This window comes from Rhyacophila brunnea, unplaced genomic scaffold (assembly GCF_057557595.1).
Source record: "Rhyacophila brunnea isolate RB1 unplaced genomic scaffold, BYU_Rbru_1.0 scaffold_17, whole genome shotgun sequence".
NCBI lineage: Eukaryota > Metazoa > Arthropoda > Insecta > Trichoptera > Rhyacophilidae > Rhyacophila > Rhyacophila brunnea.
Genome location: NW_028232827.1, coordinates 24,245,216 through 24,273,021, shown reverse-complemented (window position 1 = coordinate 24,273,021; position 27,806 = coordinate 24,245,216). Strand labels below are relative to the sequence as shown.

Here is a 27,806-nt window from a genome sequence, read left to right as displayed (position 1 = left end):
GTAGTTTAGTATACATAGCATGATAAATACGTAGTGTCAAAAGACTTTCTTTCCGTCAGAGGTTAGAAACTTAACTTAAAACAAAGAACTTAATTCATAAAAATTTAAATAAATCAGTTCTAACATGTTTATCGGTTAATCTTATTATGATTAGTTTGTGAAAATTGTTTGTATATATCGGTTAAAACGCATTTTAAATTTAAAGCGACCATCTTTGGTGAGTTCGTTTGAGTGTTGCAAACATTGCGAAAAAATAAATTCCCGACATAATCAGTTGTCAATAAAGTCGCGTGTCGCTGGAAAATGTATCGGGAAATGAACAAAAATCACCGAATTCTACTGGAAATTAATCATGCGGCTGTCAACTATGGAAAACACCCCCTCAACGATACGCCACTGCGCAGTTCGTTGATGTATTTCAGCTCAGTCGGTGAGGGGTTATTAATAAAAATAAAGACGATATTTCTTTTCTCTTGAGAGTGTGCTTTAACTCTGTTTATTTTCTTTTTCCAATGTACACGTTCCGTTTATATTTCTGGTACAATATTCGTACGATGCAGGTGAGGCGACAGACACGTTTACTGCGGGTGAATATGCGAGAAATTAATCTCACCCGTAAGTAAACGGGATGAAATTATTCCACCGGGTAGTACTTCAGCGTCTAGAGTATGCGAAGAGATGCGCGGCGAGGCTGGTGAGACTGGTTGAAGAGAGGCTGCTAGTAGAGAAGATGTTGTTCCCGAGGGATGATCCGGTAGACTGATAAAAATCTCTCGGATGCGCCCTCTTTTATAGCAGCCTCCCTTGTTCTAATTGGTCCAAAGAGTTTGAGAAGGGGTGACCAAAGATTCTACTATGTCCGTTAATTCGTACTACATGTTACCTCTTGTTTATTTAATAAGAATTTACTGGTTTGTCAGAAGGACCAAGTATCAAGAGATAATATATTCTGTGCACGTGGATGGATATATTGACGTTATAAAATATCGTCTATCTAATTCTATGGATTTTATATGAATTTATTTAGAGCATTTAAATAGCTATCTCCGGCATAAACTCGCGGTTTTAGTCTTATGCCAGGAGTAAACACACGATTTGATTAGCGTTTAAATTACATGCATTTACAACTACTTACTAGGTACCTATTAACATAATAATAGGCTCTGTAATTATTATCCATCGACCTTCACATAAACATTTGTGATTTTACGTCGTAAAACCTGTCTGTTGCCTTTACCTTTTACAATTTTACATTTATAGTAATAACAATTTATTCTTAAAACTACGTCTTATATAGTAATATGAAATAATATTTTACTATTTCCAAAAATAGCAAGATACTACCTCACGTAAAGGAAATTCGGTGTCAATGTGCAAGAGTATATCGATCGGCGATATTTTCCCCGCATTGCCTTATTTTTAGCCGCTGTTTTTACACCGCACAGCTGCATAAAGGTCGTGTTTTTAATTTATTTGATCAGAAATTAGCGAAGCCCGCGCTAGTTGCAATCAAGAATTTATGCGTTCTTAAATATGCGAATTTCCTCATGCTTTATATTACAGACGATAACTATACTAATTATGAACACAAAAATCGAACAATATTTCATAAAAATTAAATTTAAAGGACTCTAGTGAAGTAATAGGTTTTTCTTTTGCGTGCGCGAGACATTTTTGCGTACACACCGACGCACACACACCAACGCGTTGGCTGGTGTTGCCATGTTATAAATTAAGTATGGCCATTTGCAGCATTCTTACACCGACACGCACACATACCCGCGCGTTGGCCGGTGTTGCCATGTTATACATTGATTCTATAATTATTAGTTTAATTATTAACGATTTTACGGATTGAAATATTATTCGATTAGTGTGTCCCACAAGACATATTAATTATTTATATACACTTTTAATACTAATCACTCGCTACCGCGTTCTTCTTCTTTATGTTAACAGTTATTCTTCTTCTTTCATACTATTACAAAATATATTAATTACACTTATACACTCTTATAATAATCTCTCGCGACGGCATTCCTCGTCTTTATGTTGGCAATCCTTCTTCCCCATTTATACTAATGTACAATTACATAATAAACTTATATCTAACATTTTATATTACATAATCACAGGTTTTATTGTGCAGAACAAGGCAATTTCACATCCATCATTCTTTTATACTGTATTACCTTGTTCGTAGCAATCGATGCCCCGTTCGATATGTTTACATACCGAACGGGTAGCGTAAAAACCTGTGAACAGATAAACCATTATATATGATTAGACAAGGAAGCGTTTTAGGCGTTTTACTAAGCCGTATAGTTAGAGATCAGGTTTACATGTCGGCTTATTACTAATTAATTTATTAGGCGAAGACACCTACCTACAGGTGGGTGGTGACAAAAACCCATTTTAAACGATCCGAGAACCGATTATTTTTTTGAACCCATCGGACATAGCGAATAAGGCACACAATCGCTTGCCAAAACCCGGGAAAGCTGTAGGATAATAATAAATAGGAGATTCTCAATATAGATCTAATTTCTTTCAAGTAGGTACCCTCAGTCAATAAGATTAACTGTACAGGCGGACCTCGACTTATGAACGTTCGACTTTCGCACAATTCGCTATTTCGCACATTTCAAAAAAAATCGTTTTTTTAAAACGTCGCGCTGGCCCTGGGGTTAAGATATCCCTTTCTCGCTCGCTCACATGCAAGTGCATTTCTTGCGTCACTTGCATCCTGCTCGCACCCGTCACTTTGCTTGTGAGCTAGCTAGGATAGGTGTCTTGCGCAGGAGCGCGTGCGGGCGTGTCATGTTGTGCGTTTTGCTAATTTTCTTCATTTGAAATACTTCACCCTAAAAATTTATAAACATGAGTGAGAAACGGAAAAACTGCAGTGTTGATACGAACAAAAAGAAATCAAGGACTTATAAACTTCACATGACGTTCTGATTGCGGTGAATCTTTTGCTTCAATCGGACGTTCGTATGATACAAACAGGTCTACTATGATATGTTCAATTTTGAAAAATAAAAATAAAATTAAGGAATACGTTCAAAATTGTGGAAATATATTATCTTTAAAGGTTGTTTCTAAAGGACACGGCATAGTAATGGATGAAATGGAAAAATATTTGTCATCATGGATCGACGACCAACATCAAAAAGATGTCCCTCTGAATATTTCAATTATTCAAGCGAAGGATCTTAGTTTGTACAAAGATTGGAAGGCTAGAAAAAGAAGATTCTAACACGATTTTTCAAGCAAGTAACAGTTGGTTTATATTAAATTCACTGGAAAATCGGCTGATGCGGATAAAGATGCTGCAAAAGAATTATTTCCTCATTATCCAAAATTATTGAAGATGGAGAATATTCCTCTAGCCAAATATTTAATGTAGATGACACAGGTTTATTTAGGAAAAAAATGCCTAGTCGTACATTCTTATCTAAGGAAGAATCAGTTGTCCCAGGGCATAGACCTTCTAAAAACCGATTGACATTGCTTCTTGGTGGAAACTTGGCTGGTGATTTAAAATTGATGCCAATGTTAATTTATCAACCAGAAAATCCCAGAGCATTGAAAGGGAAGGATAAAGAATTGCTTACAGTAATCAAATAAAAAAACCTGGGTTTACTGCGTTAATATTAAAAGATTGGTTCACTTTACATTTCGTGCCAGCAGTTAAGCAATATTAAAAAGTTAATGATTTACCATTTAAAATATTTTATTTAAAATAAGAAAAAGAATCGTGGCAAAGAGCTAACTCTTGATAACTTTTTAAGGGAAACACCCGCAAACCTCACTTAAACATGTCTCTTAAACATCTTATATTTACTTGATAAATAAATATTTCAAAATACACACAATTTAATTTTTTTTACTTCCCTCTACTTTCGAACATTCAACATTTGCACACCTTTTCAGGAACCAATTATGTGCGAAAGTCGAGGTCCTCCTGTATATTAAAATTAAATTAAACCTAACCTAACCTAACCTAAATATACTCAATCTGAATTAGAATGGCATATAACTTGTATATAATATTATGTACCTACGTACTACCTAGGCAGTCGCCAATAGAATTTAGCACAGTACCACGCGATATTTGTCAACACGATGTAAAATTTTACGAGCATTGGTGGCATTTTAATTTTAATGGTTTTTTTTTTTGATTTGTAGTATTCTTGAGCTGTGTTCGGATGATGAAATCAATTCAGTAAAAACAAATTATCAAAAGACAGTGTCGTGAATTTATAGTCAAACTATGTGGTTGACTGATTTATGGATGTTACATATGACAAAAGTCAGGAATGGCATGTTTGATTTAGCTATCTAACTTCTTATGGCGGATAGTCTATACTTAATGTCTCACAATCATTATTACTTTCAGATCATATTATACCAACCGTATGGTCGTTCGGTGGATTGGTGGGCGTATGGTGTACTCCTATACGAGATGTTGGTTGGCCAGCCACCATTTGATGGAGAAGATGAAGAGGAACTCTTCGCGGCCATTACCGACCACAATGTCAGCTACCCCAAGACCCTCAGCAAGGAGGCAAAGGAAGTTTGTAAAGGAGTGAGTTCATTTTGATCAATTATTCATAATGAGATAATAACTTAATTACAATGTAAATCTGAAAAAGTGGTATCTAGCAATTCTTAATTGTTGTGGCTAGCTGACTTGCATTTGAAATCAAATTTTAGTATTTTTGCCAATCATTAAGAAATGTTTCATGTCTTAAGGGGGGACATGCTCGTCGAAGGTCAAAATTGAGTTTTTATTGTATTTTCAAACCATGATCCTGGACACTCCTTAAACGTTGTAGATAATCTATTTATATAATTTTGAAGCCTTATTATTCTTTATAGTTATTTTAAACATTTGATGACTGCATGAAGTATTTTTGTTACATAAAATAGTATTCTTTTAAACCTCTCGCTCTAATGTTTTAGAATATAGTCATATTTCGGTACAGAACTGTGCAGTGGTGTTAAAATTTTTTACATTTATTAATTTTTAAACGCATTTATAAAACCATTAGTATAATTTATTACGAGATAATTTTTGTAAAATATTCACAATAAAAAATTATTTTGATAATCTCTGTGATCCCAAATTTGACAAGAATTAGGCATTTTATTATTCAAAAAATCGGCAAGATTAACACATTTCAAGATGATTCTAAAGATATTTATTATAAGCTATGTCTTTGACCATTTAAGTGTGATAAACATCTTATGAATAATGATTGCTTTATAATAATTATTGACCTAAGAATAAGGTAGTGTTTTTTTGAAATACGCCATTTCTTTTGTCATTCCCTAGTGGTTAAGCTACAACATACGGCCGTAGCCATAAAATGACAAACTATAATTAAAGTAGGGAGTAAAATTATGTTAACGCGCGTGTTTGAACATGTACCTAACCGAATTTTTTTTTATTTTTTTTTAAACGGTACATGTTCAAACACGCGCGTTAATATCATTTTACTCCCTACTTCAATTATAGTTTGTCAATTTATGGCTACGGCCGTATGTTGTAGCTAAACCACTAGGGAATGACAAAATAAATGGCGTATTTCAAAAAAACACTACCTTATTCTTAGGTCAATAATTATTATAAAGCAATCATTATTCATAAGATGTTTATCACACTTGAATGGTCAAAGACATAGCTTATAATAAATATCTTTAGAATCATCTTGAAATGTGTTAATCTTGCCGATTTTTTGAATAATAAAATGCCTAATTCTTGTCAAATTTGGGATCACAGAGATTATCAATATAATTTTTTATCGTGAATATTTTACAAAAATTATCTCGTAATAAATTATACTAATGGTTTTATAAATGCGTTTAAAAATTAATAAATGTAAAAAATCTTAACACCACTGCACAGTTATGTACCGAAATATGACTATATTCTAAAACATTAGAGCGAGAGGTTTAAAAGAATACTATTTTATGTAACAAAAATACTTCATGCAGTTATCAAATGTTTAAAATAACTATAAAAAATAATAAGGCTTCAAAATTATATAAATAGATCATCTACAACGCTTAAGGAGTGTCCAGGATCATGGTTTGAATATACAATAAAAACTCAATTTTGACCTTCGACGAGCATGTCCCCCCTTAACATTGAATTTTTAACAATAATTTATGACTCTTTAATACGATGCATCTTGGATTACGGATTCAAATCCACAACTACCATAAGCCACACAAGTACAACACCAAAAACCCATAATAAATCAGTCATAATAATATAATGTCCTTTACTCGGATTAAAGGGGTCCTCTCATAACAGTGATATTACGTAAGTATACTGCGCAAAAGCCAATTATGTGGCGCCAGGCCATGACGTCAAACATCGAAGTTATTGAAACAAAATAATATTATATAGATGTCACTGTTGGTAACGAAACAAGGCAAATTATGGTAGAGATTTAAAAATGATCCGTCGTGTATTTCTTACATTATCGATCAGCGAAATTTTGCATAGGTACAGTTTTGGTGACAATGCTTTGCTGTCGGAAATTTTATTTTATAAAATTAATTAAAACGACGAATAAATAATAATAAACCTTATGTTAAAACTAAGTACCTACTTATTTTTTTAACATTTGTCTACAATGTCCACATATTACTATGAAAACTTTTTACCTGGAGCGGAGCTGGACCAAGTATTAGGTCCCAGAGCTGAGCAACTCAAAAAAAGGTCCATCCGATCCAACGCTCTGCTAAAAACTATAAGACACAGTGATTGATTTATATCCCGAAATGCACTGGCATCTTCATCTGATGATAGTACTTTAGAAGTGATACGACAAACCCTAGTAAAAATGTCACAGTTGTGTCTTGTTTCTCAATTATTAACTACTATGTTAGAATGTAATTTTAAATTGTAATTATTAATATTTCAGTTGCTGACGAAGAATCCTGTGAAGCGATTGGGTTGCGGTGCCCGGGGCGAGGAGGATGTCCGGGGACACGCCTTCTTCCGCCGTATCGATTGGGAGCGTATCGAGAGCCGTGAGGTTCAACCACCCTTCAAGCCCAAGATTGTGAGTCATTTCAACATTCATATTTTCTATATCTTAATCTTCGTCTTTTGCCATCTCCTATTGGAGGTCGGCTCCCGTCATGGTGATTATCGCTTTATCGTCTAACCGAAACATTTAATATGAAACATACTGAAACAAATGTCTCATTTGTACAAATCTGTCCAAACGGATCACTATCTATAAATTGAACTAAAGTCTCTGGAACACTTCTAAGTGACTCAGTTCCCATGTCTACTGCAAATGAACCTGCAATGCGAGTGTAGCTAGCTTAATCAGAGGACGAGTGGTTCTTTTTTTGCTTCAATTTCATGCATTTAGGTTCCATCTCCATAGAAGAAGGTTTTTTTCAACATCTTTGCACACAGCACATTATAACTTTTCTATTTTCTCATTACAGAAACATCGAAAGGATGTGAGCAACTTTGACAAGCAGTTCACAAGCGAGAAGACAGACCTGACTCCCACCGACAAACTGTTCATGATGAATCTCGACCAGACCGAGTTCATGGGATTCTCCTTCCTCAACCCGGAGTACATCCAGCATGTCTAATATTGTTTTCTCGCAACTTCTGGATCACCAGTTCCATTTCATATTTTGGTGTAGCCGCTTTCTTTTAAGAAATGACAACGGCATGGAAGCTGAGCTCCGTTTACCTATCGCTACGTTCGACGATTTAACCATTGCCGCTCCGAAAAATTAAATTATATTTACAAAATGGATGCAGAGCTCTCGTCCTTTAAAAGGAAATAATACTTTGATAATACTCTTTTAAGATCTTACTTTACGTACGTCGTTTGTCGCGAAAAGCTACCTGCTAACATTTTTTTGTAGAATATGAGTATCATTCAGTACATATTATATTTTGATCAGTGAATGATCTTTGTGAATGAATATTATAAGATATGGACTCAGATATAATGTGTAACATAAGTGAAACTTATGTTCAAAAAAATATTACTCGGTAACTTTTTGCAGTGAGTCAACGATATTTAAAATAAATGCCTAGTGAGCAGAATTATTATGTTCTATTTTATATTTATTTAAGTAGATGTAGATTATAAAAAAAAACATAGTTATATCAGTATATTTCTTTCTATAGTTAATCATGTTTTTTTTTGTCAAACGTACCTTGCGTTTGACATTTTTAAATTTAACGATTCTAACCTTCCAACATAGTAATGTATTATTTAGGATACTGTCCATAATATTTAAAATTTTATTGTGAAATGATTTATTGGTTAATTTGACATTTTTATTGTTAAAATTATTAAGGCAAAATTATTATTTGTAGATAATTTTTACTTACATAGTAAATTCAGTATTTTTTTATTATTATTTTTAATATGTACATTAAACAAGAGCTTTTTTATATATTATTTTAAATTTTTTTGAATACATTTAAATGTATCTTGTCAATGTACACTAAGCTGCAGTAATTTATGTAAATTGCTCATTTTTAAATCAATCTAATGTGCTATCTGTACAAACCGTCATCGGTCTTATTTTTCATTGTATTATCGTTTACTAAATTTTTATATCTCTCTATAAGTGTTAAAAAAATACGCTCTCTTATTTTGAGTTTCTTATTTTTATTATAAGTCATCGAGTTCGTAATAATATTTTTGTAAAACAAAATAATTCAATGATATTGCCAAATTACTTGAAGGATTCAGAGATTTAAATAATTAATAAATATATAAAATTCTATGGGTCCACTCAATAAAATATCACATTGCAAATATTTTATAATAATATCGTTGTTTTTGCATTCTTGGTGTTGTGTCAAATCGCATGCATTGTCTATCATCTGAAAAAGTTCAAAATAACTAGTTTCACGAATCAAATAATTATTTCAGTCCACCCATTTCAAAAGCATTGTGTTAGATTGCATCGTTTTCATATAGACAATATTTTCATTTTTCATTGCGTCTTTCTAAATCTATATTATATTTTTTTAGACAGAAGTGAGACGATTTTGTTAATATTTTCCCAATTATTCTAATTCAAACACTTTATTACTGCTTGTTGGAAAACACTGATTATTGTCAGAAGATTAGTCAAATCCTGATATACAGAGGTTATATTATATATAAATAGTTTAACAATCAATCAGAAAAAAAATATTCAACATTTTTAATAACTTTAGATTGTTAGACCATTATTTTGACATTACTATAAAACTTAGTTGATGTAAGATGTGTCTATCAAATAACTCTGACAATTCTGGCCCTTGCAAGTAATATAAGAACTAAACATGACCAGCGCTCGAAATGGAAAAGTTTACGAACCGGAACGCTCGCCAACTTTCTGAAGATACTAACATAGTTATCAAATTCTATGTGTATTTTATAAAAATAAGTTTGTTAGATTTTTGTTATATAACCTATCTCGCTCAGACGGTCAAATTATTTTTTCCACGAGACGGAGCGATAATTTTATCAATTTTACGTACCGGAACGGCGCTCCGGTCTATTTCGTGCCCTGAACATGACACATTCGATTCTGTCACATGCATAGTGTCAAATATTTAATATCAATATGAAACGTATTAATGAATTAAATATTAAATGATATTTATTTGCATTTAAGTGGTATCCTTTGATATTTATTTTATCCCTTTGGAACGATCATTAAATAATGAGTTTATTTTCATTTATTTTTCGACCAATTAATAAATCTATAGTGATTAATTAGATCTTTTCTTCATATTATGTAGCCTTACTAACGTTTAAACTGAGCGCGGACATTATACTGATAGACTACTAAGAGCGTTAGACTCTAGAACTCTAGAATCTCATCCTCTCTTGATATTTTCAATAATGTAAGGTTGAATTTTTTCAAACATTGAACAATATGTGAGTTAGGTAGTTCTAGACGAGTAAGTTTTTATTGATATTTACTATAAAACATTTACAATTATTTTCGACTTATTTCTGTTTTTAAATAAATACAGAATTATCAAAAATATTTATAAATTTTGGTGACAGTAGCTTCAAGCCGGACCTCAATCTTCATTTATCACTAATTCACTGTAATAAGTGAACAAATAAATTTTAAATGTTTGTTCCAAAGTGATATATAAAATTAATTTCGGACAGCCGTTATGTTATATTATTTTTCTCAAATATTTAAATTACTTCAACATTCCATTGTATTTAAACAAAATGTGTTTATTATCTCATACTTTCATTATTACATTAAAATAATTCGAATTTTTATGTGTTAAATATTTTTTCTGTTCAAAATTTCTTTTTTAAATCGACTGTAAAAAGTAAAAAGAGCGTAACCCTCAGTTTTCTTGTTTTCTAGTTTTATTGCATAATAACATTGTAGACGACTAAATAAACATTGCGTCCAAAGGATGTAAGCTGCAAATGCCGATTTATTTAAATTTAGCTAACAATTTCAAAAAAAAAAAAGGAAGGAAGTGACAGGAAAAACGATTTAACCATAATTTTTGTTGGTTTTTTTTTTAATTAACACAATAATTAATATCAAATTAGGAATATAAAAACCAAAATTATTATGCATTTTAAGGTAGTATCTATTTTGTATTTTAACATTGACTGAAAACCATAATAAATACGTTTTTGTGCCTCCTGTAAAATTTGATTTGTGTGGATTATGCCCTTTTTCCTTTCCGCAGTCGAAATATAACTTTTTATTTAGCGTAAACAATTGATCAAAACATTATTAAATTTAAAATCCCAGATTCTATATACAGACTGATAAATTATTACTACCTTGCTGAAAAGCCATTATGCATAGACACTGATAGAAAGGATTTTTTAAATCAACAAATTAATACCTGCAATCAGCCAACGCATTATAATGCTACAATATGTATCTACCGACTTTATCTTTGCTAGCTTCCGAAATATTTATCTCCATATTGCCCAAAACATATGTCCATTAATATTAAATATATATTTATATATCCGCCACTGATAATTTATTTAATTTGTTAATCGTATTTTTTCAACATTATTTTTTATTATAATTGTTTATTTTTCGTTATAAAAGGGTTATTGAGTTGTTAAAAAAATTTACGCATTATTTGTATTTATTTATTTGAGAACACTGTATATTTTTTTTCTAAACTGTAAAAGGCTATTAAAAATGTGTACAAAATTTAAGATGATTTAATTTGATCGGTTTTAATTATTACTGATTCAATTTTCTTAGTAGAGATTTCATAATATTACGTAAAACGTTTCAAAAGTAGCATCATCTTAATAGTGAACAGATTATTCTAGTAGATAATATTAAAAAAAAAAACTAAAGATTCCGTATTATGGGAATTGAGTATTCATTAAAATAGACGATTAATTATATTATATTATAAATTAAAATATGAATATTATTATACTTGTAATATTGATCAACTTATCTAAAAAAAAAATTAGTCACAACACTTTTCTACCTTCACAGATTATATTTTTTATTCATGTTTTTAAAAACACTTAATAATTAATATTAGTCATTTCGTAATGTACTATTTTTTTTGATCACTATTCTCCAAATGTCGCCTTTTATCGCCACACGATAAGGGATATAATGTATTATTATTGTGCATGAGATTGTATTACTAATCGATGTTAATGTTAAAATATTAGCGAACCTCAAAATATATATATAATTAATACACCAACTCTTTGCTTCTACAAAAAGATAACTTTTAAATTATTAATATCTTTACATTTCTATTTATAGGATGTTTACTATGTATTTGATATATCAACTGCCTTTTCTATATTAAAATACAACATAGTTTTCATATCTCTCTTAATGTTAAGAATAACTACAACTTAATGATTAAAAACGGATATTATAAAATTTAATTATAAAAGTCCTCTATCTGTAATAATAAAAATATTTAAATACCCTATCGATAAAAATAAAGTTACTTAAATACTTTCTAGCGTTAATAGTAATTTCCTCATTTATTAGAATCTTTTATGATAAGAATCTTCATTTCAAATAATCATTACTATCACACAATCGTAAACGATTCTTAACTATAAAACCAAATAGTTGTGTTTTTTAATACAAGGGTTCATAATCTTTTCCCGATCCCACAGCAGAAAGAAATAATTCACACTGTCAATCTTCCAGATTGTTAAAAACATCAATACGCATCATTGATTTTGACATTTCTAACCATTCCTTGAAGCCTATTCTACCAGTTATGTTTACGGTTAACATGATATTTAATACCTAACCTAATCTCCCCATGTAACAACCATATTCCACCATTTTGAGTTGACATATCAAAAAACCGTCAAGCACACTTAGGACTGCAAATAGAATATTTTCTTTTTGCAAACATATTAGTAAACAATTACAATAGGTATATAGCAAAATAAAATGCCACTAACGTCATTAAAATGAATAAAAAATCATGTTATTAGTTAGTCGAAAAGTATTAAAAAATGCTGGATAATGAATATAAACGACATTGCAATCAACCCCTAGTTTAATTCTATTTAACTAACAAATGGAGTTTGATTTGATATACATATGACGAAAAAATACCTACAGCATCAGAATCAAGCAAAATATCCAAAAAAGTAAAAATGGAGGTTACCAACTTTGAAACTAATAGCTTCACTTAAAAAGTGCTATACACTATTATTTATTAATTTTATGTATTCATGTGCATAGGTATTAAACTAGAATTGGGCTTCATGGACGGATTGAATGGGGTCTCTCGTATTTTCCTTTGCTATTGCCACTCCAAAAATGGAACGTAATGACCTTAAAAATAGTAGTCGCTCGTCAATCTACAAAATTTTTCATAAGCCACAGCATCCCTATCAACTCATTCTGAGAAGAGTATTCAGGAAATCTCGCTGGTTTAATGAAATAATTAATTTTTTAGCACATAAACTACGTAGATTGGGTTTAGCTGCTTTTAGGGAGGTGGAATTCGATTAGGTTGAGAATGAGCCAGGCTATGTTAGCATTGCCGACTCAAATACTATTTTGCGTCTTTACTTTAGATGTGATGTCCCAAATGATTTTTAATGTGTTGAATATTGCTCCAGCTGTTTTCATCAGTAGAATAAGCTTTCTTTATAATGTGTCATCTCCCATAATAGATAAACACAGTTGACAGATGAATTTATATAGTTTGTCAATCAGATCATAAAAGACTATGATGACATTGTGAAATATGATAATATTGTTACTGTAAAACTATTCCTTGGAGGGATGAATTGAATTTTATACTATGAAGTGAAAGAGGGTGAACAAATAGTCAAAGCTTAGTTTCTCCCGAAGCATCCCGGTATCTTCTATAGGTTACGAACCCTTGATTGAATAGATGCACTTAGGTTTCCAGTATTTCATAATATGAACATACTATTACAATATAATGTGTGAGAGTTATTGTAATGACTAAAATTATCCGTAGATTCAGATGTTAATGTACTAAATGACAATCACACATCATTATTTTATTTGAAGTCGAAATTTAAAAAAAACGTAACTGTATAAGCTGTCTCTAAAAATAAGGTTAGGAATTTAAAAAAAGCAGTGTGCGTGTAACAACCTATCAGACGTAAAATTGTATATAGTGCGTAATTTCAATGAACTTCAAACTACTGCACAGTAAATGGTATTAAAATTATCTCGCAAACATATTTTAGATGAACGCTTGCCGTGAATTGTATTCTCAGACGTCAAAAAATTTGAATTAACTACCTAATATATATATCGGATTATTTTTAATTTGATGTTCATCTGTGCCAAAAATGATAAGGGTCATCTTAACTTTTAATGGTTTACATTTTTTATACTTAATAAAAAATTTAATCTTGAGATTCATTAAATGTAAACTGCACGTAACATAACCAATTTTATAATCTTTCTAAAATTGATATTAATAAATAATCATCTGTTTTAATTAACGTAATAATTAATATTCTTAGCGTTTCGGTGATAAATTATGAAAAGTAATTCCTATGCTTTTTAGAATAAATAAATACTTTTTATCTATTTTAATCTTACTGTGTAAACCCTTTTTTTAATGGAATTTTCTTCTTAAATGTTGAAAAGACATTATTAATTATTAGTAATACCAATTAAATCACCGTTTCTTTTGTCACCTTTTAGTGTTGTGTAAATAATTTTGTAGACGCTAATGCAATTATTATTGTAGATAAAAATATTGCAACATTTGTTTCTTGCCATCAATAATAAAATTAAATATTCAGATTGTTAGTCATACACATTGTATCCATTATTAAATTTGAATTCTCCACAAGTATAATAACTTGATAACATATGATATTTGATTGTGTGATGAAACCAAACTGTCAAAATGTTAACCAGCTTGATAGGGCTTATAATATTATTAATTAAGGACACAGGCGGAAAAATGACTCCTTAAAAATCGTGTTATTAAATATTTAATGCTCAAGATATTCTTCTAGTATCTATTTGTTGTGCGATTGTTATTCGGATGGAATAACAACTTGTGAGACATCTTAATATTTATGCACGCAGAAGAGTGGAGCGGTTTAAGCAATATTATGTTCAAATGCGACTTCTTCCTGTGCAGGAAATAGACGGGGCTAATGTTTTTATTATCTATGGTTGTTATTGCTGACTATTTAAAACACACCTGTTGTATTACCATATCTCATCTTGGTGCCCCTCTCACTGTCTCTAGTTTCCTGTCTAAATTATTGATCATTTCTGATACTGCAGTACGTCTATAGTAAATATGCCACAGACTGATGAATTACTTAACATGGGTTTAGTCATTCTTCCGCCTGCCTCCCCAATTATTATTATCTATTAAAAAAAACTTTGCATGGAAACATAGGCCCTATATTTTGAAATCACCATTTACGCCTCAGCCGAGCACTGGTAGAGCCCGCTGACCTCACCGCAAACGAATGGCATCACTGTAGTTTGAGTGGACACCCATCCAGTCACTTTTTCGTCATGTCGGGTCTTCAATGGCTACAAGATGTCGCTCCATAAGTAAACAAAGGCAAAACTATTCTGCTCAGGTTATAGGATCTTATTGAAATTGCATTAAAGTAGGCATGCCTTACATGAAAATAGGTTTTCCATCCTTCGAATTTCATTGCATTTGCAGGCTTGGACATCAAAAAGCCCCCATTTCACCATATGTCTCTGGTGCGTCTTGCCAAGGTTCTCAGTCATCTTCAATGCTACTTAACTTTGATGCTCAAACGATAACCGTATCCTATTTCCTGACTAATGGATAACAATATTTTAAATGGAAATGACTATTTGAGGTGCTAACGATTAAACAAGTACAAAAAAGACATCTAATTTAAAAATGTGTTGGAAGTAATAATTGTCACATCACCACATACCGATTTATCTGTGAAACAGTATTCAAACATGTAACTGCCCTGTATGAAAAGATATAACCATTTTCTTCCCAACATTGGAAAATATCTCGTAGATATGCTGTTTAAAATGTCATTATTATTTCCATAGCAACCTTCCATAATTTGAATGTTCCAGCTTGAAACATAAACAAATACCAGTATATATTGTGGAATAGTAATAAATGGTCATTTTTGAATATGAGACTCGGTTCCCGGTGATGTCACAATATTACTCAACTCGGAGACAATCCATAGACTGAACCACATATGATTTTGAAACGTGCGCTGCCATATTAAACTTATGATTCTGTTCATGTAAATATATTTTCACTTAGAGTCTTACCGTATCCGTCTATATATGGTTTAATTGAATTTTAAAAACTAACCAGCACCATCTACAAATTGTGTTATTAGTTCAATGAAAACAATTAGTATGACTGACAAAGCTTAATGTACACTATTTATGTTGAATCATAGAAATCATAAGTTTAATATGGCACTTGTTTCAAAACCACATGCGGTTTCAGTCTATGGACGGCCTCTAGATCACCGATGTATTTGCATCTGTTCAATTCAGTACCTCAATAATTGCAGCTCTATCTTGCTGGACGACATAATCATGTTAAATAATTGATAATCTTTTATAAGTTGTGACAGTTTATTGGTCATTATGCTATAATATATCATAGGTTACTGCCAAAAGTTAGTAAGTCTCGAAATCATGTTATGGAGTAATTGCAATTTGCAAGTTTGCAATGTCATCTAAAATCAGGCATAATGCTAATTTCGTTGTGCTTTATGTACATGTTCTATATATCGGATCAGCTTGAATTTTTTTTCTAGCATACATATTTATAGACACATAATCTGTTGTTAACTCTAAATTATCGACTTGCCAACTTTTGGCAGCAACCCACGTTATACTTGTAGCTGACCAACATAACTCCGGTGCATGTATTATGAACAATTAAAGATTTCCACACCCTTCGTGATAGTTAGTGTTGTCTTGTTGTCACTCATCACTTTAGATGTAAGTATTATGGTAATTTTGTTTGGTTTCTAGAAACCAGTATGAACAGTTTAATTTTGTTAACATGTGCAGCGTTTAATTCTAATGTAGAGAATAAGGAAACACTATGAAATTTATAACTCAATGTATCTTTCATATTATTGCTAATATGTATAGTAGGTAATACCCTTAGTTTAAATTATAAGTATTCATAATATTTCTCTTTAAATTTGTCTCATAACCATGTCTTTTTCGATTATACATTTTTACTTATAAAAGCGGTGGAAATTATTCTTGTAATATTACATTCTATCATAATTTTATACTATTGTTAAGGGATCGTCCACAAATGACATACCTATATAACATGGTTTTTGGTACAACACCCCCTCCCCCCATCGTCACACTTCATCACAACATTTTTTTATAAAATATTCATCCTATTTGTTAAAAATCAAAATCATCGGAAATGTTTAATTCCAGTACAATGTCCTCAAGAAATATTTAATTTATCAAAAAATTGGTGAGTTAATATTTTGTTGGTTTTGTGATGTCACATTATATCAGAATCCTACTTCCTTCCCTTAGACTCTTCGAGCCTGAAGTCATATATGGACGGCCCCTTACTGCAGCCAACTGTTGATCTCATTTCTGTCCTGTTGCAAACTTGCTCCATGTCAACTTTACAGTCTTTAAATTATTGGGTATTTAGGTGTTTTCCATAGTTGAGACGTGGCCTACCCGACAGAGTCGTTATACTTTCACATGTGAAATGATGGTGATAATAATATATATGTATAAATAGTTCATCGTTGTACCTTCCTACATCGTTTTGTTTCGAATTCATAAAAGATTGTAGTAAATCTTGTATCAGATATAGCTGATAATATCACATTCGGGATAAATAGTTTCCAATTTATTTCCGAGTAAATCAAATTATTTTCATATTTAGCTGACGAAGGCTTGTATGCATTAAACAGTAAGAAACTGCATTTTGTTGAAATATTGAACCAAACTCTGGGTCTCAGTAAACAACTTTTTCGAATTACTGCGAATTAATGCACAAAAGTGAGAGGAAGGTGAAAAGATGAGACGGCTGCATTGACATATTTTATTATTATTATTATGAATGAGAAATGTTGCCTATTTAAAAACAGAAATTTATTTTCATTTTTGTTTTCTTGTGTAATCAATATCAAAATGGCGGTTTTTCCATCATACTCATAAACGCATCGTTTCATTGGTGCTTCCCCATATGCTCGCCAAAAACTTTGAGTTTACTTGTATGACAGCCATGACTACTTTTTTAGCATCAATAATTTCTTACCCCTGCAATCTTCTGCACTTAAATACCCAGTGTATTAAACATATTAGCTTTTGTATAAATTCTGCAGTGATGTCACTATATTACTAAAATAGAAAACTCACATTCAATAAATACTATTTTTATCGATGCAGATGAGAAAATTTATTTATTATTGTAATCCTGAGCAACTCTGTCATCATCAACTCAAAACTGGTAGAATGATTTTTTTTAAATATCACAATCAAGTCTTTCGAGGTAAATAAATACGAGTTCAATTAATAATATTTTAAGTAATATATATCTATAAATTGTATTATTTCACTAGCATATGGTAATAATGTATTTCGATGTATGTACTTTCATCAATTTGTAATTCTTTGATATCTCAGTAATGTATAATAGCTAATGTTACAATAGTGTTTAAACACGTTTACAAATATTATTCTGTCTAATATTTACTTCCACTGCTGATGTAAATAAAAATGTATAAATAATAAAGATTATTTCTTGACACCATTATAACTGTGTTTTATTTTTCTCATCTATGAGCTGTGGACAGAAAATTATGGAGGAAGCTAGGAGAGACTTTCATCCAACAGTGGATCGACTCCGACTCATGATAATTATGTATTTATCAGCTGTCACATTGTATAGAATAAAAATACAAGACATAGCGAGACAGCTGGCTCTGCTAGTGAATATAAAAATAATAAGTTTGGCTAAAATCTTATTTATTACTTGAAATGCACTATAATAGGAGATTTTTAAAAAAATATGCAACTGGTTTTTCATTTTTTTACCTGCAATTTTAAGTGATGCCACGTATAATGTTTACTACTTGTATAATATCAAAGCTAATAACGGTGGTGTTTCACCAGTATGGGTCATTGTATGTATTCATAATATGATGCTTGTATAAAAATAAGCATCGCATTTTAAATTATTAAAATTTAATTTTCAATCATTAGGAGAAGGGAGGGAGACATGATCCCCTGGGAGACATGTTCACCCACCAAGAACTCGTAATTGTGTAAAAAAATTCTTTCAATATAGTTAACACTGGCTGCCCGCCATATACCATAGACGTAAAGTATATTCAGAGCTCGAAATCAATTGAGTACAGAACACATCTTACCGAACTGCTTTTGACAAGTTTTTTTCTAAATCATTGGACTTCAATATTATCTGCTTTTTACATAACGGTGAGTGATTACTGTATTTATTCAGTCTATATGTATATATTCAAGATTTATTTGCTGTTAGTATTATACGACAACATCTTTTTGGCTACGTGAAGAAGGGCGCTGTTGTCGACTAAATGGGAGGAGCTTGTTAGTTTATAATGGCAGTGTGGTTAAAAATGGGAGGAGCATGTTAGTTAACAGTTTTAACACGTAGCCAAGAAGATGTTGTCATATAGTAGTTGTTTTAATTTTGTTTGTAGTTACCGTTTTAAATAAACAATTTTGATTTTACTAGTATTGGGGACACTTGATCACGTTTACTATGGGACACTAGATCCCTAGGGATCACATCTCCCATAGTTAGTTTCTATAGGCTATTGGGGCAGAATATATGGCCAGGGGACAAGAAAATAAAATGGAAATCAGAAAAGCAAAAATAAGTTTAAAAACTAAGAAAAATTTGAAACAAATTCAAAATTCTTCGAGTTCATCGGACGATGATGTTCCTGTTCCTCCATCGCCTGATTCTCTTTACAACCTAAGTGATGAGTCCTCGAAGCTGATTTTTCAACAGAGTGCGAATCAGACGGTGATTATGACTAATTGTCGACTAAATGAATTAATTGTCAACTTTATTTCACACAAAAGAAGCTACATCGTTACGTTAGGCAGATTCGGCAACAGACAGCAAAGAGATTTAAAGTGAAATTTGCCAGAAAACGTGACCACAAGACATTTAAATGGTTGCAGTCAAAGACATAGGTGATGTAGCGAGATATCAGATTGTAAAGAATCTACTTAAACCAATTTTTAAGTCTATGAGCAAGCGAATTCGTTTTTCCGAAGTCTCTTCGCAATTTTAGTGTTGAATGATATGCCTTGATTTAATTATTAAAAGCATAAATTATTATGTAGAGTTTAAGGTCAATAAAATATTATAATTAGAGGTATTATTTATTATGTGGAATCCCTAAAGAGATTGAAGGGAGGAGTCCAATCTCTTTGGGAATCCCCCTAATCAAATCTCCCATATGTAGTGATCAAGTCACTTTTCCCTAACCTGACATTTTGTTAAATATATTTTTTTTAAATCAGTTATCCACATTTTCTGAATTATAAACGAATACACGGCCTTGGTACTCGCACTAATAGCGTCTATACGTCATGTGCATGGATTTACTGGCACTAATAGTGTGTAAATTTAACTATCGCGATATTATGTACTGTTTACATCTATGGCGATATTACATATTACAAATCGAATTAATAGGCATTTCCATGTAGGTATCAAATTATAGCTAACTTTGTAGATCAATGACCGCGACAATAATCTTTGTAAGTATATCTGTTCTCACTTAGTTAGTTCATAGCCTAATTATTACATAATTATAAGTTGATAAAATAATAATCAGTATGTCATGATTGATAAAAAGAGAAGAAGCGCCTAGTTTCAAAAGCCTCTAAAACGGTTTTCATAAAGTTTTGAGTTAGATATATATTTAGAGATATGTTTTTGTCCACTATATGTTGGACAAAGTTATAGTTTCAAAAAAGGCCTAAAACCCTCAATATTTATTATCAAAAATTATGCTTAATTTCGAAACCCCCTAAAACAGTTTTCGTGTGAATTTCAAATCCCCCTAAAATGAATAAGCCAATCAGCGGCTGCTCTGATGGTCATGTGACACGGATTTCAATATGTCTGCCTGAACAAAATTAAAGTGACTTCGTGTTGATCGCTCTGTAGGTTAATAGTATTTTTCGATATTTATAATGAATGTTGAACTGATTAATGTGTCGAAACGTAAGCCCAATGAGTCAAGGAAACGTTTAGAAAGAAAATAAATATCGGAAGTCAATATCGAACGCCAAAAACGGCAAGTGAATATTGACAATTTCTGCCTGTTATTTGGCCAATAATACAGCGGTGTCTCATCATACTGTCCCTATTGTTGATTATAAAATTACTTGATTTAAAATAACTACAGTTTACCATTGAAAACGTTAAATATGTACCTATTGACTAAATACTTTTTTCACATATTTTATTAAATATCAAGAGCGGTTTTACCAACTTATTATTTTCTATATAAATATTTAAAAATGCATAATAACAAAATATAAAGTAGGGACAGCCACTAACTAGAATATAATAATTATATGCACACTATACCTATACCATTCATCCGATTACGATAAATCTTTGGTGAATAATTATTGTGCGCACATCTGCCAAGGTTTCTGAATTAGAAAAATCATCTTCTTCTTCTTCATTCTATTTTCTTTTATTCGTATGGTTCCTATACCATTCATCCGATTGCAATGAAACTTTCGTCAATTGTTGTGCGCACACCCGCAAAGATTTTTAAACTAGTACAACTATCTTCTTCTTCTTCTTTTATTCTATCTTCTTCTATTCGTATGCATTGCTATACCATTCATCCGATTGCGATGAAACTTTCGTCAGTTGCTGTGCTCACACCCGCGAAGGTTTATGAATTAGTACAACCATCTTCTTCTTATATTTTATCTTCTTCTATTAGTATGCACTGCTATACCATTCATCTGATTGAGATGAAACTTTTGTCAGTTGCTGTTCTCACACCCGCTAAGGTTTCTGAATGATGGTTGTACTAATTCAGAAACCTTTGCGGGCGTCCGCACAGCAAGTCACTAAAATTTCACTGAAATCGGATGAATGGTATAGGAACGCATACAAATAGAAGAAGATAGATTAAAAGAAGAAGAAGAACAAGAAGATAGTTGTACTAATTCGGAAACCTTCGAGGGTGTGCGCACAGCAACTGACGAAAGTTTCATCGCAATCGGATGAATGGTATAGGAACGCACACGCATACAAGAAGATAGAATAGAAGAAGTATGAGATGGTTGTAATAATTCAGAAGCCATCACGGGTGTGCGCACAACAACTGAAGAAAGTTTCACTGCAATCGGATGAATGGTATAGGAACGCATAAAAATAGAAGAAGATAGAGTAGAAGAAGAAGATGGTTGTACTAATTCAGAAACCTTCGCGGGTGTGCGCACAGCAACTGACGAAAGTTTCATCGCTATCGGATGAATGGTATAAGAACCATATGAATAAAAGAAGATAGAGTAGAAGAAGAAGATGTTTTTACTAATTCAGAAACCTTCACGGGTGTGCGCACAACAACTGACGAAAGTTTCACTGCAATCGGATGAATGGTATAGGAACCATACGAATAAAAGAAGATAGAATGATGAAGAAGAAGAAGACGATGATGATTTTTCTAATTTAGAAACCTTTGCGGGTGTGCGCATAACAACTGACAAAAGTTTCATCGCAATCGGATGAATGGTATAGGAATCATACGAATAAAATAAGATATAATGAAGAAGAAGAAAAAAAATATAGTTTTTCCAATTCAAAAACCTTCGCGGGTGTGCACATAATAACTCACCAAAGTTTCATCGCAATCGGATGAATGGTATAGGAACGCATGCGGGACAAACAAACATTCATTTTTATATATAAGTATAGACTACTGTTCTATTTCATTATCATTTGTAATATTTTTAATTATATAATATGTATGTATACAAAAGTAATTTCTATATCGTTAACATAATTTATATTGTTAATTTTAGTTACCTACTTCGAATAAATATTTTTTTAATTTGTACAAAACCACAACCATATATTATAATATAACCACAGAACGCCTTTTGCAATTTCCTCATACGCCCCTCCATGCATTACCCCCTAAAATCATACATGTTAATTTCAAAAGCCCCTAAAACGGTAGTTGAGTTTCAAAGTCCCTTAAAATGAAAATCATTTGATTTTTAATATATTTTCTCAGTAAAATATGCAAAAAGTGAGTAAGGTATACTAAATATTATACTCTTTATAGTGTATAAATCAAATAATAAATACATAAAGTTCTCGCATTCAATAGATATGACTTTTTCTCATTTTTCTCAGAACTGTCAAAAGTCGTTTTAGGGGCTTTTGAAACTAGACGCTTCAATTATTCGATTGTAAGTTTTCGACCGAAGCACATCGCTCTGTGCTGTGATTCACATTATTGTAACAATTGTACACCTGTACTTATGCAATTTAAATAAACTCACACCCTTCATAATCACGACAACGACTTCTCATCTCTCCTCGTCACAACTCCATTGGCCCTCACATCGACGACCCCTACACATCCAAAGGTGCTAACTGTCTCGCCAATCTCATTCTTCAAGCGTAAGCAAGACGCGTTGTTGTCATTGTATGACGCTATTATTGAGAGGTTCTAAATATCGGTAAACGTCAAAATGCTTTGCGCTGTATAGTTCCTATTTTTTTCCGGCAGGTTCGTCACTATCGTTCTACTGCACATTCGCATACGCCATGCATATTGCAACTCTCGCGTGAAATTTCAGGCTAAACTTTTTTGATCCATTCATGCAGTCTTGCAACATGCACAATAATACGTGTTTACATTTCCATTTTATCTAAATAAATATAATGCTGTTCTTTCCCAATATTAAACAATGGCACGTCACCCAATAAGCATAAAACGGTCGGTAGTGCTATCTATATACTTAAGGGGGGACATGCTCGTCGAAGGTCAAAATTGAGTTTTTATTGTATTTTCAAACCATGATCCTGGACACTCCTTGGACGTTGTAGATAATCGATTTATATAATTTTGAAGCCTTATTATCCTTTATAGTTATTTTAACCATTCGATGACTGCATAAAGTATATTTGTTACATAAAATAGTATTCTTTTAAACCTCTCGCTCTAATGTTTTAGAATCTAGTCATATTTCGGTACATAACTGTGCAGTGGTGTTAAGATTTTTTACATTTATTAATTTTTAAACGCATTTATAAAACCATTAGTATAATTTATTACGAGATAATTTTTGTAAAATATTCACGATAAAAAATTATATTGATAATCTCTGTGATCCCAAATTTGACAAGAATTAGGCATTTTATTATTCAAAAACTCGGCAAGATTAACACATTCGAAGATGATTCTAAAGATACTTATTATAAGCTATGTCTTTGACCATTCAAGTGTGATAAACATCTTATGAATAATGATTGCTTTATAATAATTATTGATCTAAGAATAAGGTAGTGTTTTTTTGAAATACGCCATTTCTTTTGGCATTCCCCAGTAGTTAAGCTACAATATACGGCCGTAGCCATAAATTGACAAACTATAATTAAAGTAGGGAGTAAAATTATGTTAACGCGCGTGTTTGAACATGTACCTAACCGATTTTATTTTTTATTTTATTTTTTAACGGTACATGTTCAAACACGCGCGTCAATATCATTTTACTCCCTACTTCAATTATAGTTTGTCAATTTATGGCTACGGCCGTATGTTGTATCTTAACCACTGGGGAATGACAAAAGAAATGGCGTATTTCAAAAAAACACTACCTTATTCTTAGGTAAATAATTATTATAAAGCAATCATTATTCATAAGATGTTTATCACACTCGAATGGTCAAAGACATAGCTTATAATAAGTATCTTTAGAATCATCTTCAAATGTGTTAATTTTGCCGATTTTTTGAATAATAAAATGCCTAATTCTTGTCAAATTTGGGATCACAGAGATTATCAATATAATTTTTTATCGTGAATATTTTACAAAAATTTTCTCGTAATAAATTATACTAATGGTTTTATAAATGCGTTTAAAAATTAATAAATGTAAAAAATCTTAACACCACTGCACAGTTATCAGCATCAAATGTTTAAAATAACTATAAAGGATAATAAGGCTTCAAAATTATATAAATAGATTATCTACAACGTTTAAGGAGTGTCCAGGATCATGGTTTGAAAATACAATAAAAACTCAATTTTGACCTACAGCAAGAAATTATATAGGTGTTTTGGCATGTTTTTGACTTACTTATGATGCCCATGGACTTATGCCACTCAAAGAGATTGGACGGTGACTACTACTCTTTTTACATCACTAAGTACTCTGTAACTACTACTTACTCTTTTTTTAATAAGCATATTTACCTAACTCTTCTAAGTACTACTAATTGGGATTATCATATTATGTTACCTATTATTATTTAATATCGACATATACCGTTGGTAGTAAGTTCGCACAAACTAATTTATTATTCCCTGTTTCTGTGTTGGTGTTTACGTATTTCAGGATGCAGATGAATTTGAAGCGGAAATAAAATCTACAATATATCAGAATTCGGAAGTAATGGAAAAATATTTTTTAAATACCTACCAACCTACAATATTACTAGTGGGTAGGCACTAACAAATAAATACACAAAATCGTACTGTTGGAATAATAGAAATGAGGCACAGCAATAATAAACTGAATGATTTGGATTAAAATAATTATATATCCAACAATAGTGACCAATGAACGGCTATTATGTGTTACGTGGCAATTATAATAATATACAACATTGAGCAAATAATTTAGTTTTTAATGGTCTCGTGCATTTAATGTAGATGTCATGTTTTAAGTTAGTTAATAAATTGTTTACCAATTGATGTGTTTATATTTTTTATAATAATGCATTTTGGTACATAATTCGGCCTATTGAAGTATCGATCCTTAATCCACCAGTATCGAATATTGATAATAATGTCCATACGAGTACCACCATCACGTCATCCCTAACTACGATATCACCAGCTATCAAACCAGTGCTACCAAACTAATACATAATTTACAAAATTGCCAGAATAAAAAAAATTCTAATTGTACTACAAGCTACGATTGAAGAGTTAATTTAGAAGTGATTATTTAATTTAAAGCATATTTTCATGTTATTGTATAAATACAATGTGGAAACGTTTGCCTAAACATCTGGTAACGCTGGTTTTCTGTATCATGCTTAAGTTACGTAACTGACGTTTAGAATCAGAATCTTTCAGTTGGCAATGGTTATTCAGGCTCATTCGCAGCAGCTGATAATCACGAGTGTTTCGATGTTTTGGGGTCATTAAAGTTATAATCGGCCTTCTGCGAATTTATTTCCATTCTCGATTAATTAATGTTAAATTTTAATTATTCCAAAATGGGTTGCATTCAGTTGGAAAGTTAAACACGCAAAATGATGCAGTCCATTTGCTGGACTGGGAGATTTCTCTCACGCGCATTGAGAAATGGACTGTTGAGTTACTCCAGTGTCGCGGATCTCAGTGTTAGAAGTAAACGTGAGCCTCATCTAGTGTCAGTGGTGTGTGGTTTTCCGAAAGACTTCAACCGTGGAAGAAAACAAAAAGGACAATTCGGGGACGATGCTTGGTTTACATCCAAGTACAACAATGCTGATGTCATTGGTATTCTTGATTTTATTACCTACTTTTAGTCGTATTTAAATTAAACTAATAAAAACAGCCTTTCGTCAGTCTTTACTCATTTGCTTATTTCGTCTTTCACCACATAAGGTTAAAACCATAATAAACCATATAAACAAAAAATGATTTTGTTTAATGACAATTTTTTCCGTCATGTTTTGTGAAGACCAACGCGATCTAACCTAACACGAGAAAATCTTGTCAAAGAATCGTAAACACCGTCTATTTGACACCCAAATTACTGTTTAGTTTAATATAATAATTCCGAACGAAAAATTAAACTTAAATTTGATAGTTTAGTACCTACTTATGTAAGTTCTGTATAATTTGACAGATTTTAGTAGATTGGTAGATATCAATTTTGTAGTTTTGTTATTTTACCAAGGTACCCAAATTTCCAAAAGTTACAACCTAGCACTACTTCCATCTTTAGTGCATGTAATAATAATTATTGGTAAATGTGCCGCCGTCATGAGATTTTATAACTTTCTTTTTAGACCAAACCAAACCTAACCTAACCTACCCCAACCTAATATTACCTAATATAATCTTAGTTTGTGATAATGATGCATCAAAATGTATGAAACTTTTAAATTAATAATTACTGGATCGAAAAGCCTATGCGCCAACAGAAAATGGTATTTATTATTATTGTCTACGGTACCAACAAGTACACTATCTAATTCAAATGACACTTCTAAAGACAAACTGCAACACTTGTCAATCTTCCTATTGATTCGTTTATGGTGTAGGGATACTTGAACTTGGCTACATCCTTCTTTTTAATTTCCAGGAGCAAGGTGGTCTAAATCTGGCAATAAACAATCCATTTCATATGCACAAATTTCGACAGTTTACCTTCAATGTAGTTGTTTTTGTGCAAATTGACAGATCAGTGTACCGTTGGCTTCTTTGAAATAAGTGTACCTTGAATTTGATTGTCTGTATGAACTATATAGCGATTTAGTACCACACATTACCTCATGTTACAAAGTCCAATAAATTTTTGGGCAATGTCAATGTGGTGTGAGTAATCACCTCGTATCCGTTGAACATTGAATTGTTCCCATGTGTTCAATGAAAGGGGATATAAGTCTGAAAAATGAGTTAAGTCGGCCAAATTAATCGTAATGCATAAAAGAGAAAAAGAATAAATCGAATCGACACCACTGAATCAGTAAATTTTACTATATCACATTCGCGGACACGACGTCTATAGACGTCGTATTTTGTTAGATGTGATATGACAGAACATCCATAAACATCCTCTACTGTGGAAAAGAATACGACACGACGTTTATAAAAGTCGTATGTTTGATTAAAACAATATTTATGTTCCCTACTACTTGTGTTTAGGTTTTCGAACGTATTTCCATTAGATAGTGTTGTATCTTAAGACTTAAAACATTTCTATACTTATAAATGTAATATCTAAATCGAAAATTTTAAAAATTTTTATTTTAATACATAATATGTGTCATATCACTAACATGTATTAGCTAA

The 27,806-nt window shown here is 31.6% G+C and overlaps 2 protein-coding genes across 3 annotated transcripts in view; both read left to right on the top strand.

Moving 5' to 3' along the window:
- Window positions 1-8,142, top strand: part of LOC147073847 (protein kinase C, brain isozyme-like) — a 546,718-nt gene extending 538,576 nt beyond the window's left edge. For both annotated transcript variants that reach the window (XM_085944926.1, XM_085944925.1), the window contains exons 12-14: window positions 4,403-4,591; window positions 6,942-7,082; window positions 7,480-8,142. In XM_085944926.1, coding sequence (XP_085801052.1) covers window positions 4,403-4,591; window positions 6,942-7,082; window positions 7,480-7,632 — 483 coding nt within the window. In that variant the 3' untranslated portion in view covers window positions 7,633-8,142. The remainder of the gene's footprint in view (window positions 1-4,402; window positions 4,592-6,941; window positions 7,083-7,479) is intronic.
- Window positions 8,143-25,899: 17,757 nt separating this feature from the next.
- LOC147073846 (protein phosphatase PTC7 homolog) overlaps window positions 25,900-27,806 on the top strand; it is a 29,050-nt gene continuing 27,143 nt past the window's right edge. Inside the window, exon 1 of the mRNA XM_085944340.1 lies at window positions 25,900-26,285. Coding sequence (XP_085800466.1) covers window positions 26,057-26,285 — 229 coding nt within the window. The 5' untranslated portion in view covers window positions 25,900-26,056. The remainder of the gene's footprint in view (window positions 26,286-27,806) is intronic.